This window comes from Leguminivora glycinivorella, chromosome 18, assembly GCF_023078275.1.
Source record: "Leguminivora glycinivorella isolate SPB_JAAS2020 chromosome 18, LegGlyc_1.1, whole genome shotgun sequence".
NCBI classification, from domain to species: domain Eukaryota; kingdom Metazoa; phylum Arthropoda; class Insecta; order Lepidoptera; family Tortricidae; genus Leguminivora; species Leguminivora glycinivorella.
In genome coordinates, this window is record NC_062988.1 from 1,424,282 (window position 1) to 1,441,994 (window position 17,713).

General features: G+C 37.6%; 1 protein-coding gene across 2 annotated transcripts in view; it reads left to right on the forward strand.

The window, feature by feature from the left end:
- LOC125235733 (prothoracicostatic peptide-like) overlaps positions 1–17,713 on the forward strand; it is a 316,691-nt gene that overhangs the window by 270,954 nt on the left and 28,024 nt on the right. For both annotated transcript variants that reach the window (XM_048142307.1, XM_048142309.1), the window contains exons 3-5: positions 3,851–4,291; positions 4,841–4,930; positions 6,373–6,478. In XM_048142307.1, the coding sequence (XP_047998264.1) occupies positions 3,851–4,291; positions 4,841–4,930; positions 6,373–6,478 (637 nt within the window). The remainder of the gene's footprint in view (positions 1–3,850; positions 4,292–4,840; positions 4,931–6,372; positions 6,479–17,713) is intronic.

Here is a 17,713-nt window from a genome sequence, read left to right on the forward strand (position 1 = left end):
CCATGCGGTGTCTTCTTTCCTTTTTGTCTGCAAGTGCCGCAAATCGACGAACTTGCGACCATCTCAAATAAACTTACATCATAGTGCGACATAGACAATGAGGAGGCACACTTAAAGGTTATGACAGATGGCGCCACCCTATTAGTATACGTGAGAGCGAGAAGATGATATGTTTTCTCTCTCACACATAGTGACAGTACATGCCTAGACACTTGCATATAAAATGTCAGTTTGCCTCCTCATTGCATATCGCCAGGGATCAAGGACATATTCCTTCAATCGATTGTACTCTAGACTACAAGTCGTAATTAGGGAATAAATCGAATAGTGAAAAAACCCAGCATTGTTTAAAATCCTCCGATTTTCACCGATTTAAAACTCTGTTTTTATCCGAGTTTTTTCGTTGAAGGAATATTTTTTTCCCCTCACTAGCTCGGAAACACGTGTTTTGTCCTTTAATACCAGCGGGTAAAAACGAATTTTATCCACTAGTGGGTAAAGTAATTTGACCTTGAATAAAGTCAAACTAACTGCTTTAAAATTGATAAAATTAGGTGAATCTACTAATAAAGATGATTTACCATCTGCAGAACTACTGGAAGCAGAGATAAACGCATTTTTTGCGTTGTAGTTTCTTCGCTATAGTGAGGGGAAAAGTTTTGTGTTACACTCGGGTGCAAATGTATTTTACTTCTCGTGTGTTAAAAAACTCGCAAGTTCAGGATTCTATTCTCGAACCACTCGCTTCGCTCGTGGTTCAACTATAGAATCCTTTCACTTGCTCGTTTTTCAATTCCACACTCGGCGTTAAAACACAACTTTGCCCCCTTGTATAACAAATAACTATTTATTTTTTGAGAAACGTAGGTCGTGATATCATGAAATAAAACTATGGAAACGGATTAAATCGCGTATAATAGTTTTATTTCATGAGTAACTATCGCGGTAACCGAAGACAATATTATGTAGACTTATATTGACCGGGATGTAGACCGTGATTACCTTTTTGATTTTTGTCGAGCTCCCGATATTTCGACGCAGTTGCATGCATCATGATCACGAAAAACTCACGAAGGCGGGTGGATGTTAAAGTTGCATAGACAGCGCGCGATCTACCCTCCTTCGCGCGCGTCGGCTGCGTTCACTTTCAACGTTACCACTGGTCGCATTCACACTCGATGGTCTGTCCAAACTCCAAACACACTACACTCACAGTGTCACTACGTTTGTTAAATTCTGACTTCACCGGTTTTTCACACAAACAAATCACTGGATTCCATACATTAGATAGTTTGAAGCCATCCTTACGTCTAAGTCTAATAAAAATAACCGTGAATCATTCAAAACTCTTAATATTATGTAGGTCGCGATAATCAGTGGGCCCCTTTATAATCATAAAAGCTGGTGACCCTACCCGCAACGGCTTCAATGGTCCGATTGACTCGCTTTGTCTTTGCACTAGCGCTGAACGTTTTCCGCTTTTGTGTGCAATGAAAAGGTTGAGACAATGCAAATTATGGTGCAATGTTTGTTTAAAATAAGTTTTTCTTGCACAAAAACAAATAAGATACAGCGGGGCAAATCTCGACTAGGGGGCAATTGTAACTATTATTTTTTTTCCATTATTACACTATGATGTTGAGTTCTACATGTATCTACTGAACACGCCTAATATACACAACCGGTGGACACTCTATTTAATAATGCAAACATTGTAAAACATGGAAAAAATGGATTAAGGTGCACTAGGGTATTTCCGAATGATTTTTGCACTAGTTGATAAGGTGTATGTGTTTCCATGAACCAGTCAGTTTAGCAAAGTATTTAGACGGAAATAGTGAATACACACTTACTAGATGAAATAGCCTAACAATGGATTACAGAATTTTTCATAAATAATGTAAGATTTTTAAAATACAAGCATTTCAAATCTAGTTTGTTTTTTCGTTGGAAAGGTGCAATTCCGAATTGGTTCGGGTAAATCCGAATACACTTGAAAACGAGTTTTATGTGTATGTTGCATAAGAAACATATTACTTTTTTGATTGAAATTACCCTCCCGCCTCTTTTTACTCGATTTGGCGTATAAAGTAAAATCCATAATCCTACGGACCAAATTGACAAGTAAGTGTGAACGAATGTTGCCACAGTTTGGCCAGTGTCGTTCTTATCGATATTAAAATTATTATTACATCGTAGATTTAAGGTGCACCCAGACGGGACAATGAAATTGGCAATTTGATCGGCTAATCAATAATCAATATACCATTATTCGAAAATTATATAGATATTTATGATATACTTGACAGCGTAACAGATAATTTATTATTGTCAGACATGGTATTTTTTTTTTTACCTACAGGCTCGGAAACCTTTTTATGTTTTAAAACTAGTGGGTAAAAATGCATGGTATCCATCCACTGCCTCGAAGATACATAGAACAAACCAAAATGTATACCTCTTATTTGAAACTAATATACTTATTCTTGATTTAAACTTGTCTGTTGTATGTACTTTACAACTTGTCGATATTGTTATCGACATATACCCTTCCCTATTTTAATTTTTCTGTTCCTGGTATCATTTTACCTGTCAGTCATTTGTCAATTTAGTCCGTAGGATTATGAATTTTACTTTAGGAGTACTTATACATGTGTTTGTCAAGCTTTTATTTCGGATTTACCCAATTAGGAATCTGTGGTACTCAAACTTTAATGACACATTTATATCCACCATCAATAGTTTCCAAGGGGTCGCCTTATGATAATGTACCTACTTAATAAAAATCCACATATTAAAGGCTTAGTCTTTAACCTTTAAAAAAACGCAAGTAATGCACATAAACTTAGGTGGAAGACCTCCTAGGCCTTTATCAATCCATGTTGATGACACACGTGCTTCGTTGAAATTCACCGAACGGACCTGAAGGCAAATGTACATATTTTAGAATCGTTATATCCGAATAACAAAAGAACTTAATTTTGTTTGTTTGAGAACCACTGGCTATTACTTAGAGAAAACAAGGTCGGGTAATTCCGGTACACTTTGTGACACGGAATTCCCCACTTCGGGTAAATCTGAAAATGTAATAAAATTCAAGCTAGAATAGTTTAAGCTGATTTAAAATGGCTAAAAAACGAAAATCTCTCAAACACAAAGGCAGTCAATTCATTTACTCACCAAAGTACAGAGTTAGCGATGGTCGTCTAATTCCGAATGACAAAAAAGCGGGAATTTTTCACTCGCTCACTAATCTGATGCGCCACAAGCGTAGTTTCGCCGCTAGCGTCTCGAGCCAACTTACGCTGGGAGGGAGATACTTGAACGTCATAGGGTGCGTTGCCAGAGCAAATTATGTAGCCGCGTTTAGTATATATTAGTAATTTTCGGAATATCCCGAATTTCGGAATTAGCCGAGTAAACCTTAGTTATATTTGCCCCCCGGTGGGGATGTGCCCCGCTGTTCCTTATTTGTGGTAGGTAACGCAATAAAATGTTATTTTAAAATTGGTACCGTAAATGATGTATATCGGTCAAAATCTCTGGTTGAAAACAATGAACCTGTTACCAATTTAATAGAATTTTCTTTATTTATTTTGAGTTACTAGGTTAGGATTTTTACAATATGTGTATAAATTTACAAGAATATATATAAACATAACCGGTTGGTTTTTTTTTATAAGAATATATAAAAAAAAACCTAAGATAGGGTGCCGTCAACCATCCGGGCCCAAGCTTAGGGTTGGAGAGAGAGGAACCGTCGGACTAGCCTTATTAGAATTATTTTAAAGACATTCTGAATTATTATCTACAGTTACTTACCATACTAACAGTGTTTTTTTTTTTTCAGGTTGACAGCGACGTAGAACTAACAGAAGAGGAAAAGCGTGCCTGGCAGAGTCTGCACGGCGGTTGGGGAAAACGGGGCTGGCAGGACCTCAACTCAGCGTGGGGCAAAAGAGCCTGGCAGGACCTAAACTCCGCATGGGGCAAGCGCGCCTGGCAGGACCTAAACTCCGCTTGGGGCAAACGCGGCTGGCAGGACTTAAACTCCGCTTGGGGCAAGCGCGGATGGCAAGACTTAAACTCCGCTTGGGGTAAACGCGCCTGGTCGGATATGAACCAGCCCTGGGGTAAGCGGGCGTGGCAGGACCTGAACTCCGCTTGGGGGAAACGCGCGTGGCAGGATTTGAACTCCGCTTGGGGGAAACGCGCGTGGCAGGATTTGAACTCCGCTTGGGGTAAACGAGGGTGGCAGGACATGAGCCAGGCGTGGGGAAAGAGGGCACCGGTGAGTGTCATTTAATCACTTATATTTCTATCCAACGCTATTAGTTCAAGAGTTCTTATATTTCAAAAAAAAATATACACGTGAAGTGAATAACCTTAAAAATATTCTGTCAAGTGACTGTCACGTATTTTACATTGCTAGTTGCTCAAAAATGACATAAATAAAATAAATTATTGAAAAACCAACACAAACTCATGAAATACGAACAAGTTCTAGAGCTGGCATATTCCTGGCATAACACTAGCATTTTTTTCAAAATTCGAGTTGGCAACTTTGAGCGTTAAAAGTTTAACGCTTTCAGTTGGAAGTTGCATTAGAATTTTCTCTTCAATTAGTAATGGCCCATTACAGTTTATATTGAACTAGCTTTTGCCCGCGGCTTCGCTCGCATTAGAAAAAGACAAAAAGTAGCCTATGTCACTCTCCATCCCTTCAACTATCTCCACTTAAAAAATCACGTCAATTCGTCGCTCCGTTTGCCGTGAAGAACGGACAAACAAACAGACACACACACTTTCCCATTTATAATATTAGTATGGATTTTTGCAGGAAAAGTGGGCAAACTTCCACGGTTCGTGGGGCAAGCGATCAGGACCCGAAACCGATTATGAGGACATGGACATTGAACAACTACTACCGGTGAGAGATGTTCACTATTCTAGTTCCATTGACATAAAGAAAGAACCAAGAAAGAACCCCCGTGTCATCGGCCCTAAATTCGACTGGGGAGCCATATGACAATTGCACGCAAATTGATCCATTTTTTTTAGATAACCGTGTTTTAAATGTTTGCAAAATAGTGTACACTGACTTCGGTTTTATTTCATTTCTTAATTTTATTGTGTTTTGTGTATTTCTATTTGTAAATGACGAGTCCTTATTGGGAGAAAATATTCATTTTATTATTTTCAATTTATAATGTAATTTTCGACATCATGATGAGAAGATAAACACTCATAACAAATACATAATTTTTATCATGAAATAAAGAAATCAATCTACATCATAAGATACAGCAAGGCAATTTATGGGGGACAATTTTATTGCACCAGATCCATTTTTTTCCGTGTTTTACAATGTTTGCAAAATAGTGTCCACCGGTTATATAGGAGTGTAGTGAATACAGAGGGTACTCATGAAATACATACATACATACTATCACGCCTGTATCCCATCAGGGGCCACTCTTGGCAAATAAGGGGTTAAAAGAAAACGAAACTGTGGCATTGCAGTGACAGGTTGCCAGCCTCTCGCCTACACCACAATTTAACCCATATCCCATAGTCGCCTTCTACGACACCCACGGGAAGAAAGGGGGTGGTGAAATTCTTAACCCGTCACCACACAGGCTACTCAATAGTGGTACTACAAGGGGTACTCAATAGTGTAATAATGGAAAAAATGGATCAGTTACAATTGCCTCCCAGTCGCGATTTGTCCCGCTGTATCTTATATAGACATACTAGCTTTTTTGCGCGGCTTCGCTCGCGTTTGAAAGAGACAAAAAGTAGCCTATGTCACTTTCCATCACTTCAACTATCTCCACTAAAAAAAATCATGTCAATTCGTTGCTCCGTTTTGCCGTGAAAGACGGACAAACAAACAGACACACACCCTTTCCCATTTATAATATTAATATGGATATTAATTATAATATAAATGAAATAAAATCAAATAAAAATATTGACTGGGATATAGACTGTGATACTGTGTGTGTTTGGGCAGACCAACGAATATGACTGCGAACGTTGAAATCTAACGCAGTCGATGCAATATATGGTATCATGGGATATGGTATCATGGAGCTGATCTGATGATGAAGCAGAAAGGTGGTCATAGGAATTCAATTATGAAACGTCGCATCCCCATCGAGTAACGGGTTTTTATAAATGCCTCGGAAAGCAACAGATGACTGTTGAAAGAAAGGTACAGTCGGCGATAAAAGCTTGTTCCAAAATTTTTTTTTTTTTGCAAAAAAACTTATTTATTCATTCATTACCATAAACCAGACCGGACAATGTCACAACGCTCTACGATTTTAGAATAAAGGCCCTGAAATTAAGAATGAATTTTCGTTATAGATCGACAGCAGCGAACACACCATGGAAGCGCCCGAGAAGAAGGCCTGGTCCGCGCTCCACGGCGCTTGGGGCAAGCGGCCCGTCAAACAACCAATCACGAACAGCGGTACGTTCTGCTTCTCGCTTGCACCCTGTCTGTCCCTCTTACAAGCACACTGTAGTCCAGATAGTGTAGTCAATCCTTGTAGGTTTCTAATAGTTAGATCATAAAAAAATTTTGTACATATATTTTTTATTTTTTATCGTAAACGAAAAATAACGACGGTACATGCCTAGGTACAATTTTTAGCTAACAGTGACATCACAAGCCCCCACTCCCGAACTTTGATGCCCTGTATCTTTGTATTTTTTCATTCATTAGATAAAGCGATTCAGTATTTTTAGACGATCTAACTGACGGACTAAACAGAATGCCATTTTTTAATGTAGTCGTCATCCCTATCATCCCTATGGTAACTGCGATAAACGCTGTTCTGAAAAATCTTTACTCTTTCATTCTAAGGATTTTTGCTTGCAAATTAACAAATATTAAAAAAAAAACAAGAAACAATCAACTTAAATTTGTTAACAACCCACCCCGCATCGTTCCTGACGCAAAGGTGCCCATCGCGCTGGCCGATTTTCCACGCTGAACCGCGATGGACAACCTCTGCGCCAAGAGCAAGCGGTGGTAGACCCCTCTCCTGCAAATTGTCAACAAGGAAATACAATAAAGCCTCCGCCACACATAAAGCGCTTTGATAGCGTAGCGTCAGCGGAGCGTTAGCGGAGCGCAATGATAGCGGTGCGCCGGACGAACGCTGGCGTTCCGCTGGCAATCCGCGCTCGTTAGTTCCCGCTGGCGTCCGCTGGGCGCAACGCCAGCCTTCGTCCGGCGCACTGCAATCATTGCTCTCCGCTAACGCTCCGCCTACGCTCTCAAAACTCGCAAGTGTGGCCGAGCTTTAATGTCACAAACTTATGTACTAAACTTATCAACGCGGAACTAAGAAAACATAACAGGGGCCCATTTCTCGAAATATATTAGTCTAATAATATTAGTGTGTTGTCATGGCAACCCATACGATTTGACAGTTCGAAGACTAATAAGATTGGTCTAATATCGTTCGAGAAACAGGCCCCCGATGGTAACACGTCATTCTTTTAGTACGAGTAAACTATTATATCTCGCGTAGTCCTCACATCAAGTACAGCCTAGAAAATTTAAAATTTTGAAAAAAAAACCCCGACCGCGATGGACCGATTTTCATGAAACATGGCTAAGAACACTCCCGACTAACTAAGCTTTCAAACAAAAAAAAACTAAATCTAAATCAGTTCATCCGAGCTACGATGCCACAGACAGACACACAGACAGACAGACAGACACGTAAAACTTATAACACCCCGTTTTTGCGTAGGGGGTTAAAAACAAACTAGAACCGTGTATGTAAACCGTTTTGCATTTGGTAACTATTGAGTCACTATTGTTTGAGAACAGTACCATGAAGACGTTCATTTAGGTTGAGAGAAAGGGACTATAGGCTCCATAGATAAACTAACCTTTAGCACATAAGGACGTTATGGTGATAAACTTTAAATTTTTGAAAAAACCCCCGTCCACGACATAGTGGACCGATTTTCATGAAACATGGCTAAAAGAACACTCCGGACTAACTCAGCTTTCAAAAACAAAAAACTAAATCGAAATCGGTTCACCCGTTCGGGAGTTACGGTGCCACAGATAGACACACACACAGACAGACAAACAGACAGACAGACAGACGGACAGACAGACAGACAGACGTCAAAATTATAAAACCCCGACATTTTTGCGTCGGGGGTCAAAAAAAATAGTCCCATTCCTACTTTATTTCGCCAGGCTGTACAAAAACGGATAAAAAGTTTTTTTTATTTTTTATTTAACAAATAAGTACATTATATTATTCACATTTATGTTTCTCGCCAAACTGTCTTGCAGTTTGTTGGCGAGATAGCGCTCATTTTTAACATTTACATATTATAGGTACTTACATATTTGTTAGGCACTAATAAACTTAAAACTATTTACATATATATACTAGTAATTCGTATTTCCCCAATTTTTTTGCTCAAAATTTTCCCCTTCAACTTTTCACTTCTAATGATCTCCGGCATTTGCCCTTAGGTTTGATTTCCTTCAAAATGTATTAATCCGCAGTTTTCCAGTTGAGAGCGTCCACAGTTGAGCGAGCACGGCCAAAGGGCGTGAAACCTTGTTTACAAACATCGCCTTGAATATTTAAATATTATTTTTTATTAGTTACAAGAATAATTCTGGAAAAGTGTAAATCGTAAATATACCTACAACTTATTTTTTTTAAATGAGAAAGCTTTAGAGGTCAAAAAAGAGTGGCGTGGGTTTTCGGCTTCGCTTCAAATTGTTATTAACACGCCACGAGTCATCAGAATAACAACTTCCTCTTAAAAGGATACGGGAGCGAAAATGCCAAAATGAATAGGAGCCCCCCTTTCAACTTGGGAATTTTATTAAATTTTTTTAACTTCTGATTAGCAGAAACGTCTGCAATCGATGCCACTAGGCTTAGAATAAATTTAAAAGTGGAAAATGTCTGCCTTGGGTGAGACTTGAACTCCATCCAGAGGCCGTGAGTTCAAGTCTCACCCAAGGCAGACATTTTCCACTTTTAAATTTATTCTAAGCCTTGGGAATTTTAGTTAAATATACAAGTGTTATTAACTAGATTTATCGAAAAAAAAATGTCCATTAAGAACAAATCAGTCAAAAGATATTTCAAAAAAATCTTTAAAATCGAGGTTCCGCTCTCGACTCTTTCCTCCTTCAAAACTTAATCAATCGGAACGAAATTTGAGAATCTGAATAAAAATGAAATAATCAATGTCGGATCGTTTAGATTTTTTGGTTAATTGTTACCAATTTTGAGTATCACACCTTTTTTTGCGCCACAATGAAAAAGGCCGTTTTTGGTAATTTTTGATTGGCTCTAGAGTCTTTAAAAAGCAGAATATCAAAAAAATCAAAACGGTCCGACACAGATAAAAATAATAGCAATCTGTGTTGAAAAAATCATTGCTCTATCTTCAAAAACCAGGGAGGAAATAGTCGAGAGCGTTTGTATGGAGAATTAAACCCTACCGTATCGTCTTAACAATAGTCATATAATTCTGGCCAGGGTACGTAGCCGAATGGCACAAACGCTCACGAAACGAAACTCTCGTAGATATCTATGTCTATCGCTTGCGTATTGGCGCGACAGAGCCAGACTACCTTTCACGGCGTTTCGTTTTCGTTTCACGTCGCACCAATGCCATTCGGCTACGGTACCTGGCTTTAAATTCGATCCACTACCCGGTTGAAATGAAAATGAAAATGAAAAATAAAAAATATTTATTTCGATAATAAATGTTTACATTTTTAGTTATAAGTTGGAGCTTCCTTTTAAGTATAATATACCTGTATCAGGAGGCTCCGCTCCTCCATAGCAATAAGTTGTAGATTTAACAAATTTAGGCTAAATTCCGGTTGTCAAATAAAACAATGCAATCTGATAGTTTTGGGAGTTCTTAGAACTGTTTCAGTATTAGTTGCCTGTGGAAATTAAAAAACAGACAAAGATAAAAAACTTTCCGAAAAGTTATTTTATTTACTATTTTCATCTTACATTTAATTTCACATACTCTTTTCAAATCGTATCTGACTGGTGCTCAAAAAAACATAACTTATTTTCCTCTATCAGATTACTTCGCCCGATTATGCCGGACGGGCTATTTATCAGTCCGATATTTGTATTAGACACGCAGATTTGTATGCAATCTGTCAGTTCACTCTGAAAATTCTGTCAGTTTGAACTGACAGGTTACATACAATTTTTTTTTAAGATTATGAATATTTAAGACTGTGTGGCGTGCCTTAGATGTTAGGAAAAATATAATTTCAGAATCTGAAACTGTTATCAAGCAAACATCCCGGAGACGATTTTCCGGATAATTTGAACAGGTCGTTATTTTGGTCACGAATTAGATTTGGCAGCGTTCCGATAGTTGCGCGTAAGCGGCAGAGTCGGGGACGAGGACTACGAGTCATTACATTTTTATTTATTTTAATCAATGTCGAAATTGGGCCATTTTTTTCAAAGTTATCCCCCCCACTTTTTTGGATTTTGAATTTTTTATATGGTTTCCACTCAGATTAAGGTGGCTCGCCTAAGTTACCCGAAGCTCAGGCTGCGTTAGATGGCGTTAATCTTCAAATTACCAGTCTTATTTTTTTTGTGGAGTCGTACAGGCATTTATATACTTTCAATTATGCTTCGCGAACATTTAATATTAAAATTGACGTATTACAACAAACATTCAACTTCTCATTGTAACGTTAATCCCCTTAATGTAGATAAATTTACTATTTTACACTATTTCTAAGTACCACTCACACATACAAACAGTGTTTTTGTATTCCTTCTAGTCGATAATTTCACGCGGCGACAGCTTGTTTAAATAGCCTTGCGGTAAATACGTGCCATCGCATGATTTGCATGGAAGTACTGGGTTCGAATCCAGGACTTTTTCTCTTTTTTTTTAAATACTACGTCGGTGGCAAATAAGCATACGGTCCGCCTAATGGAAAGCGGTCACCGTAACCTAAGGACGCCTGCAACTCAAAGAGTGTCGCATGCGCGTTGCCGCCCCATTAGAAACTTGTACACTCCCCTTTGCTGCGTGTGCACAGCAAAAAGGAGTGTACAAGTTCAAAGGAGGGTTTGGGTTGCCGACGACTCAAAGGACAATAGACGGAACAAATTAGTTCCGTAAGTCCTCCCGTCGTCAGCACCCCACACCCTCGTTGAGCTCTGGCAGCCTTACTCACCGGCAGGAACACAACACTATGAGACACTATTTTTTGTTTTATTATTATACATAAATGTATATGTACTCGTACAGTAGTTACTGAGCGTTTTCCACAAAAAAGATTAAAAACCTATTCTCTTACATGGTAATAATTTTTGGGTTCGTCGAACTCAGAATTTCTAACATAATTATCCTAATCTGATATTTTTAAAAATTCCAAAAAAGTATAGATAAATTTTAGTTTCTAAACTACGATTCGAATGATTTTTTTTCTAATTGTTTATTTTCGATGGAGCAAGGGTATTCAAATCGCTTTTGAAATCTTAAATTAGTAAATGAAAATGCAATAGTTAACTGAGTAACGTAATGCTTTAAAAACTCAAGTGGACTTTTTTTATCTAAGGAGTAATTTCGATAAAATATTATATTTAGCGAGGGTATTAAAAGTTATGTTTTATATCTCAACTTAATAAATAGAAAATCAAAATGACAATAAAAATATCAATAGGTTCTCTAAGATAAAATTGATACCTTCGGCTCTCCATTCTTGCTCGGTCAATAAAAAATACGAAATTTATATCCAAAAAAATACAAAAAGTTAATAGAATCCTGGGAATCGAACGCACCTTCACGGCGTGACAGACGACTGTACACCAACGACGCCATTACATAACACGCTGTTCCCGACGAAATTGGGCTATACATATATAATTAATTAAATATAAATAATAATGTCAAATCCATACTAATATTACAAATGGGAAAGGGTGTGTGTCTGTTTGTTTGTCCGTCTTTCACGGCAAAACCGGAGCGACGAATTGACGTGATTATTTAAGGGGATTTAGTTGAAGGGATGGAGAGTGACATAGGCTACTTTTTGTCTCTTTCTTACGTGAGCGAAGCCGCGGTCAAAAGCTAGTTTATTATAAATGGGAAAAGCTGGTTACTCTATAATCTGAAGTGGAAGAATTCGTTGTTTCACCAAAGATAATGTGTGTTTGTTTGTTTGTCCGTCTTTCACGGCCAAACGGAGCGACGGATTGACATGTTTTTAAGTGGATATAGTTGAAGGGATGGAGAGTGACATATGCTACTTTTGTCTCTTTCTAACGCAAGCGAAGCCGCGGGCAAAAGCTAGTACAGCACGGGTAGCATGGTCGCGCGATAGACGATAAAATATCAGGCCGTCCCTGTCGCACTATTAGTAAGTGCGATTATAGGGACGGCCAGATGTTTTATCATTTATCGCGCGACCATAATTGCCTGCCTGGACCAGATTATATTGATGATAATTATTATTTGTAACCATTTAGTTAATATTGTCTTCAGTTACCGCGATAGTTACTCATGAAATAAAAACTATGAAAACGGATTAAATCGCGTATAATGAGTTTAAAATTCATCCCGATGTTTCAAACACTTTACAGCGTTCGTGGTCAACGGGTGACTGAGGAAAAATTACAATGTGCAAAAGCTACCCATATTCTTGTATATAACCATTTAGTTGTTGAAGAAAAACATTCACACAACAATAACATAGGTCAACCAGCTCAGTAAATGCAATACTTTACTAATACTATGCCCACACTATGACCTATGTATAATGTATTATACCAGACGTGTAATATTTTATTTTATCAACAAAGGCATAATAAAGGATTGTATTGTATTTTTGAATGAAAATAAAAAATAGGAAAGCAATATAGTAATAGTCAAATATTCCATTAAAAAAATAAAAAATACTTAATAAATCCATAAAAGTTCAAATGATTAAAAAAAACTTCGGATTCGAACCCACGATCTTCTGCATCATAGTCAGTCGTTTGACCGAGACGCCATTTCGATTTACATTAGCAGTGTCGAAATACACGATATGTATCTTTGTTGACAAAATGCGTCATTATTTCTGAGTCTGCTTGAGTTAACTAAACCAATATCTTTAAATAATTACTTGTCAAGAGCCAAATGTCACTGATGACAATGTCAACTAAAAATGCGCGAAATATGACGGCTCTGTGTCTGTACACAAAATTTGGCACGCACATTTACGTAAAATTAATAAAAAATTCACAAGGATTTGTCCATGATTTCTGTATGAAACAATGTATTTCATTCACTACCGCGACGACGGATAATGTATAGTAGATGTATGCGCATATTTTTATTTAGTTGTAGTGTGCGGTGACTAAATAAATGGTAGATGTTTTTTGTATGGAAAGCGAGCCACCTTAAGTAACTGTTTTTGGGCGCTGTTCATTTTCTCCAATCTCCATATAGAAGAAAAACAAACTTCTATTTCTATATGTCATGTTGACTTATGTATTTGTAAGAAAGGGACAAAACACTTTTTAGCTAATCAGTTCAGTAACTTTCTTATGAAGAAGGGGGATGAGGCTGGTTGTATACTTGTTTGCGAAAAATGTGAAATAATAACATAACCACAAAATTACAATTTCGAATAAACCCCCGACCGCGACATAGTGGATTGATTTTTATGATTATGAAACATGGCTAAGAACAGTCCCGACTAAGTCAGCTTTCAGACAAAAAAACTAAATCTAAATCGGTTCATCCGCTCGGGAGCTACGATGCCACAGACAGACACACAGACAGACAGACAGACACGCCAAACTTATAAGACCCCGTCGTTTTTGCGTCGGGGGTTAAAAAGAGCTTCCAACTCGCCTCCACTTCGCAAGCAGTTGGAATGTGACTGATTCGATTCCCCGCGGGTCACGCCACCGCGGATAAGTATTTAACGTCTTAAACGTACACGTCATTTGGGGGTTTTTACGCGTCCGGGACACATCCCAACTTTGCTAATAGATGTCGCTTTAAAATCAATCACAGTTTCGCCTCTACTATGACTGTTTGAAGTTTTAGGAACCTTACTGAATGGCCTAAACGGGGTCACTATCAAATTTACCTTATCGCTAAAAGACTATATAGCTGACACGTCTGGATTGTGTTATGTCTTTGTGGCTACGTAGACATGAATGCTAAATGTGTCTTTAGCAAAACGTCTGGATCTTAAAACGTAACAATTTAAAATGATCTAACTGCAAAACATCTTCATCTTCGAATGTCTGTATTACAAAACAGACATGAACGCTAAACGGTCAAGGAGCAAAAAATCTGGATTGTTTAATGTTTTTATTGCTAAATATAATAAACGCCAAACGACCCGTTAGCAAAACGTCTGGTTTTAAAATGCTTAAGTGTCTTGAGAATTCAAACCTTCTCGCACTGTTAATAAGAACTGTTCTGTTACATATTTATAAACCATGGCGATGACACATTATATTTTCGGACGTTTTGCTATTGAATAGTTCTGTGTTGACGTCAATTAACTAACTACACTTTTGGCTTTTTAGATATGCTAATCATACGGACTATGTATATTTCCAGACGTTTGGCTACTCATTCATTCTAAGTCTTAGCCATCCAGTTAAATTAACTTTTTGCTGATTGAGTATTCTACTTTCATGTCATCCCAGCTGAATTGACTTTATACTGACTGTATATTTAAATTTTCTGACATCTAGCCGAAATAGTCGTTTAGCGATAAGGTAAACTTGATAGTGACCCAATAACTTTCCTAAATCATCATCATCCTCCTTGCGTTACCCGGCATTTGCCACGGCTCATGGGAGCCTGGGGTCCACTTTGACAACTAATCCCAAGATTTGGCATAGACACCAGTTTTACGAAAGCGACTGCCATCTGACCTTCCAACCCGGAGGGTAACTAAGCCTTATTGGGATTAGTCCGGTTTCCTCACGATGTTTTCCTTCACCGAAAAACGACTATCAAATGACATTTCGCACATAAGTTCCGAAAAACTCATTGGTACGAGCCGGGGTTCGAACCTGCGACCTCCTGATTGAAAGTCTCATGGTCTTATCGCTGGGCCACCAGCGCTTTTACTCCAAACAATGAATGTAGTATTATTTATTGACGTTTACGCTACGGAGTAATATCTGATTTTCTCTAGAGTCTTGGCTCTGTCACTTGAGATTGATTAAATTCAGTGTTTGAGAATATGATTAATACATTAATTGCCTAATAAATAATAAAATATAATTAACCACTGGTTAGAGAGGCAATGTTGTCATACCTAATGAGACAACATTAATATTTCATTCTTTGTACACTTATAGTGACTTTGGTATTTTTATAAGAACAGCATGCACTTACGTCCAAAACAGTGAAATTTGGTGCAGTGGAGCTGCTGATGAAGATCAGAACGGAACTCCTTAAATCTAAACGGCACACTTATAGTAACTTTGGTATTTTTATAAGAATAGCATGCATTTAAGTTCAGAACAGTGAAGTTTATTTAGTTGTTTGTTAAGAATATTGAGTTTTCAAGTCAAATTTTATCAAGCTTCGATTTCTTAATATCGGATTCATGAGGAATTGTTGAGGAAACTCCTCAAACCTTAACGGTATACGTATATTCATTTGTGTTGCCATCTAATAATTAAAGTATGAAAGCAGTTTTAAAAAATACCTACACAAATTTCTACATAATCCAACATTCGCAAGTAGCTTTCACCGGAACCCCAAAGGCGGTGTTTTTTTTTTCTTAAAAATTTTACATATTCGTAGTACAATGTATCTTTGTTAGACTTTAAAATAAACGCCTGTGTGGTGACGGGTTAAGAATTTCACCACCCCCTTTCTTCCCGTGGGTGTAGTAGAAGGCGACTATGGGATATGGGTTAAATTGTGGCGTAGGCGAGAGGCTGGCAACCTGTCACTGCAATGTCACAGTTTCGTTTTCTTTCAACCCCTTATTTGCCAAGAGTGGCACTGAAGCTTTAGTAGTTTCATGTGTTCTGTCTACCCCTTTATGGGATACAGGCGTGATTGTATGTATGTATGTATGTATGTATGTAAAATAAACGCATGATCTCGATTAAGCTCCCATTAAGTCCACTGGCAGTTTCCGGCAAACTTTAAAAGCAGATTAACATGAAACCATAACTTGCTCTCGCTACAGAACGCTGGAGCAGAACGTTTCATTTGCTGTTATTTAGTAACGTGGAACGAAACTAGGGCTGTCGACAATGCCTTGTAATATTTGAAACATGAAACTATATTAAATTGCTCTTCAAACGCCGAACACGTTAATTAATAAATAAATAAAATAAATAAATATTGGGGACACCTTATTACACAAATCAACTTAGCCCCAAACTAAGCAAAGCTTGTACTAATGGGTGCTAAGCGACGATATAGATACTTAAATAGATAAATACATACTTATATAGAAAATGAAAATGAAATATTTATTTTTCAAGTAGGCATATTACAATGCGCATATGAATATACATAGAAAACATCCATGACTCAGGAACAAATATCTGTGCTCATCACACAAATAAATTCCCTTACCGGGATTCGAACCCAGGACCGCGGCTCAGCAGGCAGGGTCACTACCGACTGAGCCAGACCGGTAATACTAATAAAGCAGTCAAGAAAATGAAACTTATCTAATGGTGGAACTAACCTTAAAATTTGACATATAAACAAAATCAAGTCTAAATGTTAAAGAACCTGATTTTTAACAAGTAAGAAATAACTTACATTTGGAATTAATTGCTGTATTTTTGTTAGGTCGAGTGATATTTAATTTCACAAATGACTGCGATAAGTGCGATAGCAAGATTGCACTTTTGCTTAAAACATTTTTTTATATTAAATTGTATTTTGCTCAGGAAAGAAGACAACCCTAAGTTGAGTTTGCTACAAACGGCGGTATAATCTGGAATTAGGCGCAATGAGCGAGTCTCGACGCCGACACGCCTAAAGCCCCATTTAGATGGTACGAGTTTCTCGCCTCGAACGTACGATTATCGAAGTCCGAGAAAAAATATCGTATCATGTAAACTATGCGTACGATATCGCACGGGAGGAGGCGATAATCGCCTCGCCTTTGATGTGTGTATGTCCCCGTGTAAACAAAACACGTTTGCGAGAATCGTATACGAGTTTATGCGCTACTCAGTCGAAATGAATTCTCTTTACCTAGAAACAGAAGTCATGTAAATCATGGTATTTTTATATTTATAGCTAACTCTCAGTAACTGCTAAAACCAAAAATAAATTTGGGTTATCATTATCAATATTATAGAGTTAATTTTTATTGGCATTTTACCCCGTATGGGGTATAATGCTACCATTTCAAATAAATCTTATCTACTCGTATATTCTATGCTCAATTATATCCTAAACCTAATCGCAAGTATCGCAACCAAGATTCTATTAGCTAGGTAACGCTATGGTCGAATTCATTATTTTCCCTATTATATATTATTATTTAGACCGTCATAAATAATTTATAGTGTTTTTAATATTATTGGGTACTATTCAACTTAAATTCAAATAAATCCAAAGTAAATTATATATAATATTATAAAAAAGCATATAATATATGTGTTTATAATTAATTAATTATCAACTAAGCACGCAAGTTGACAGGCAAAACTCG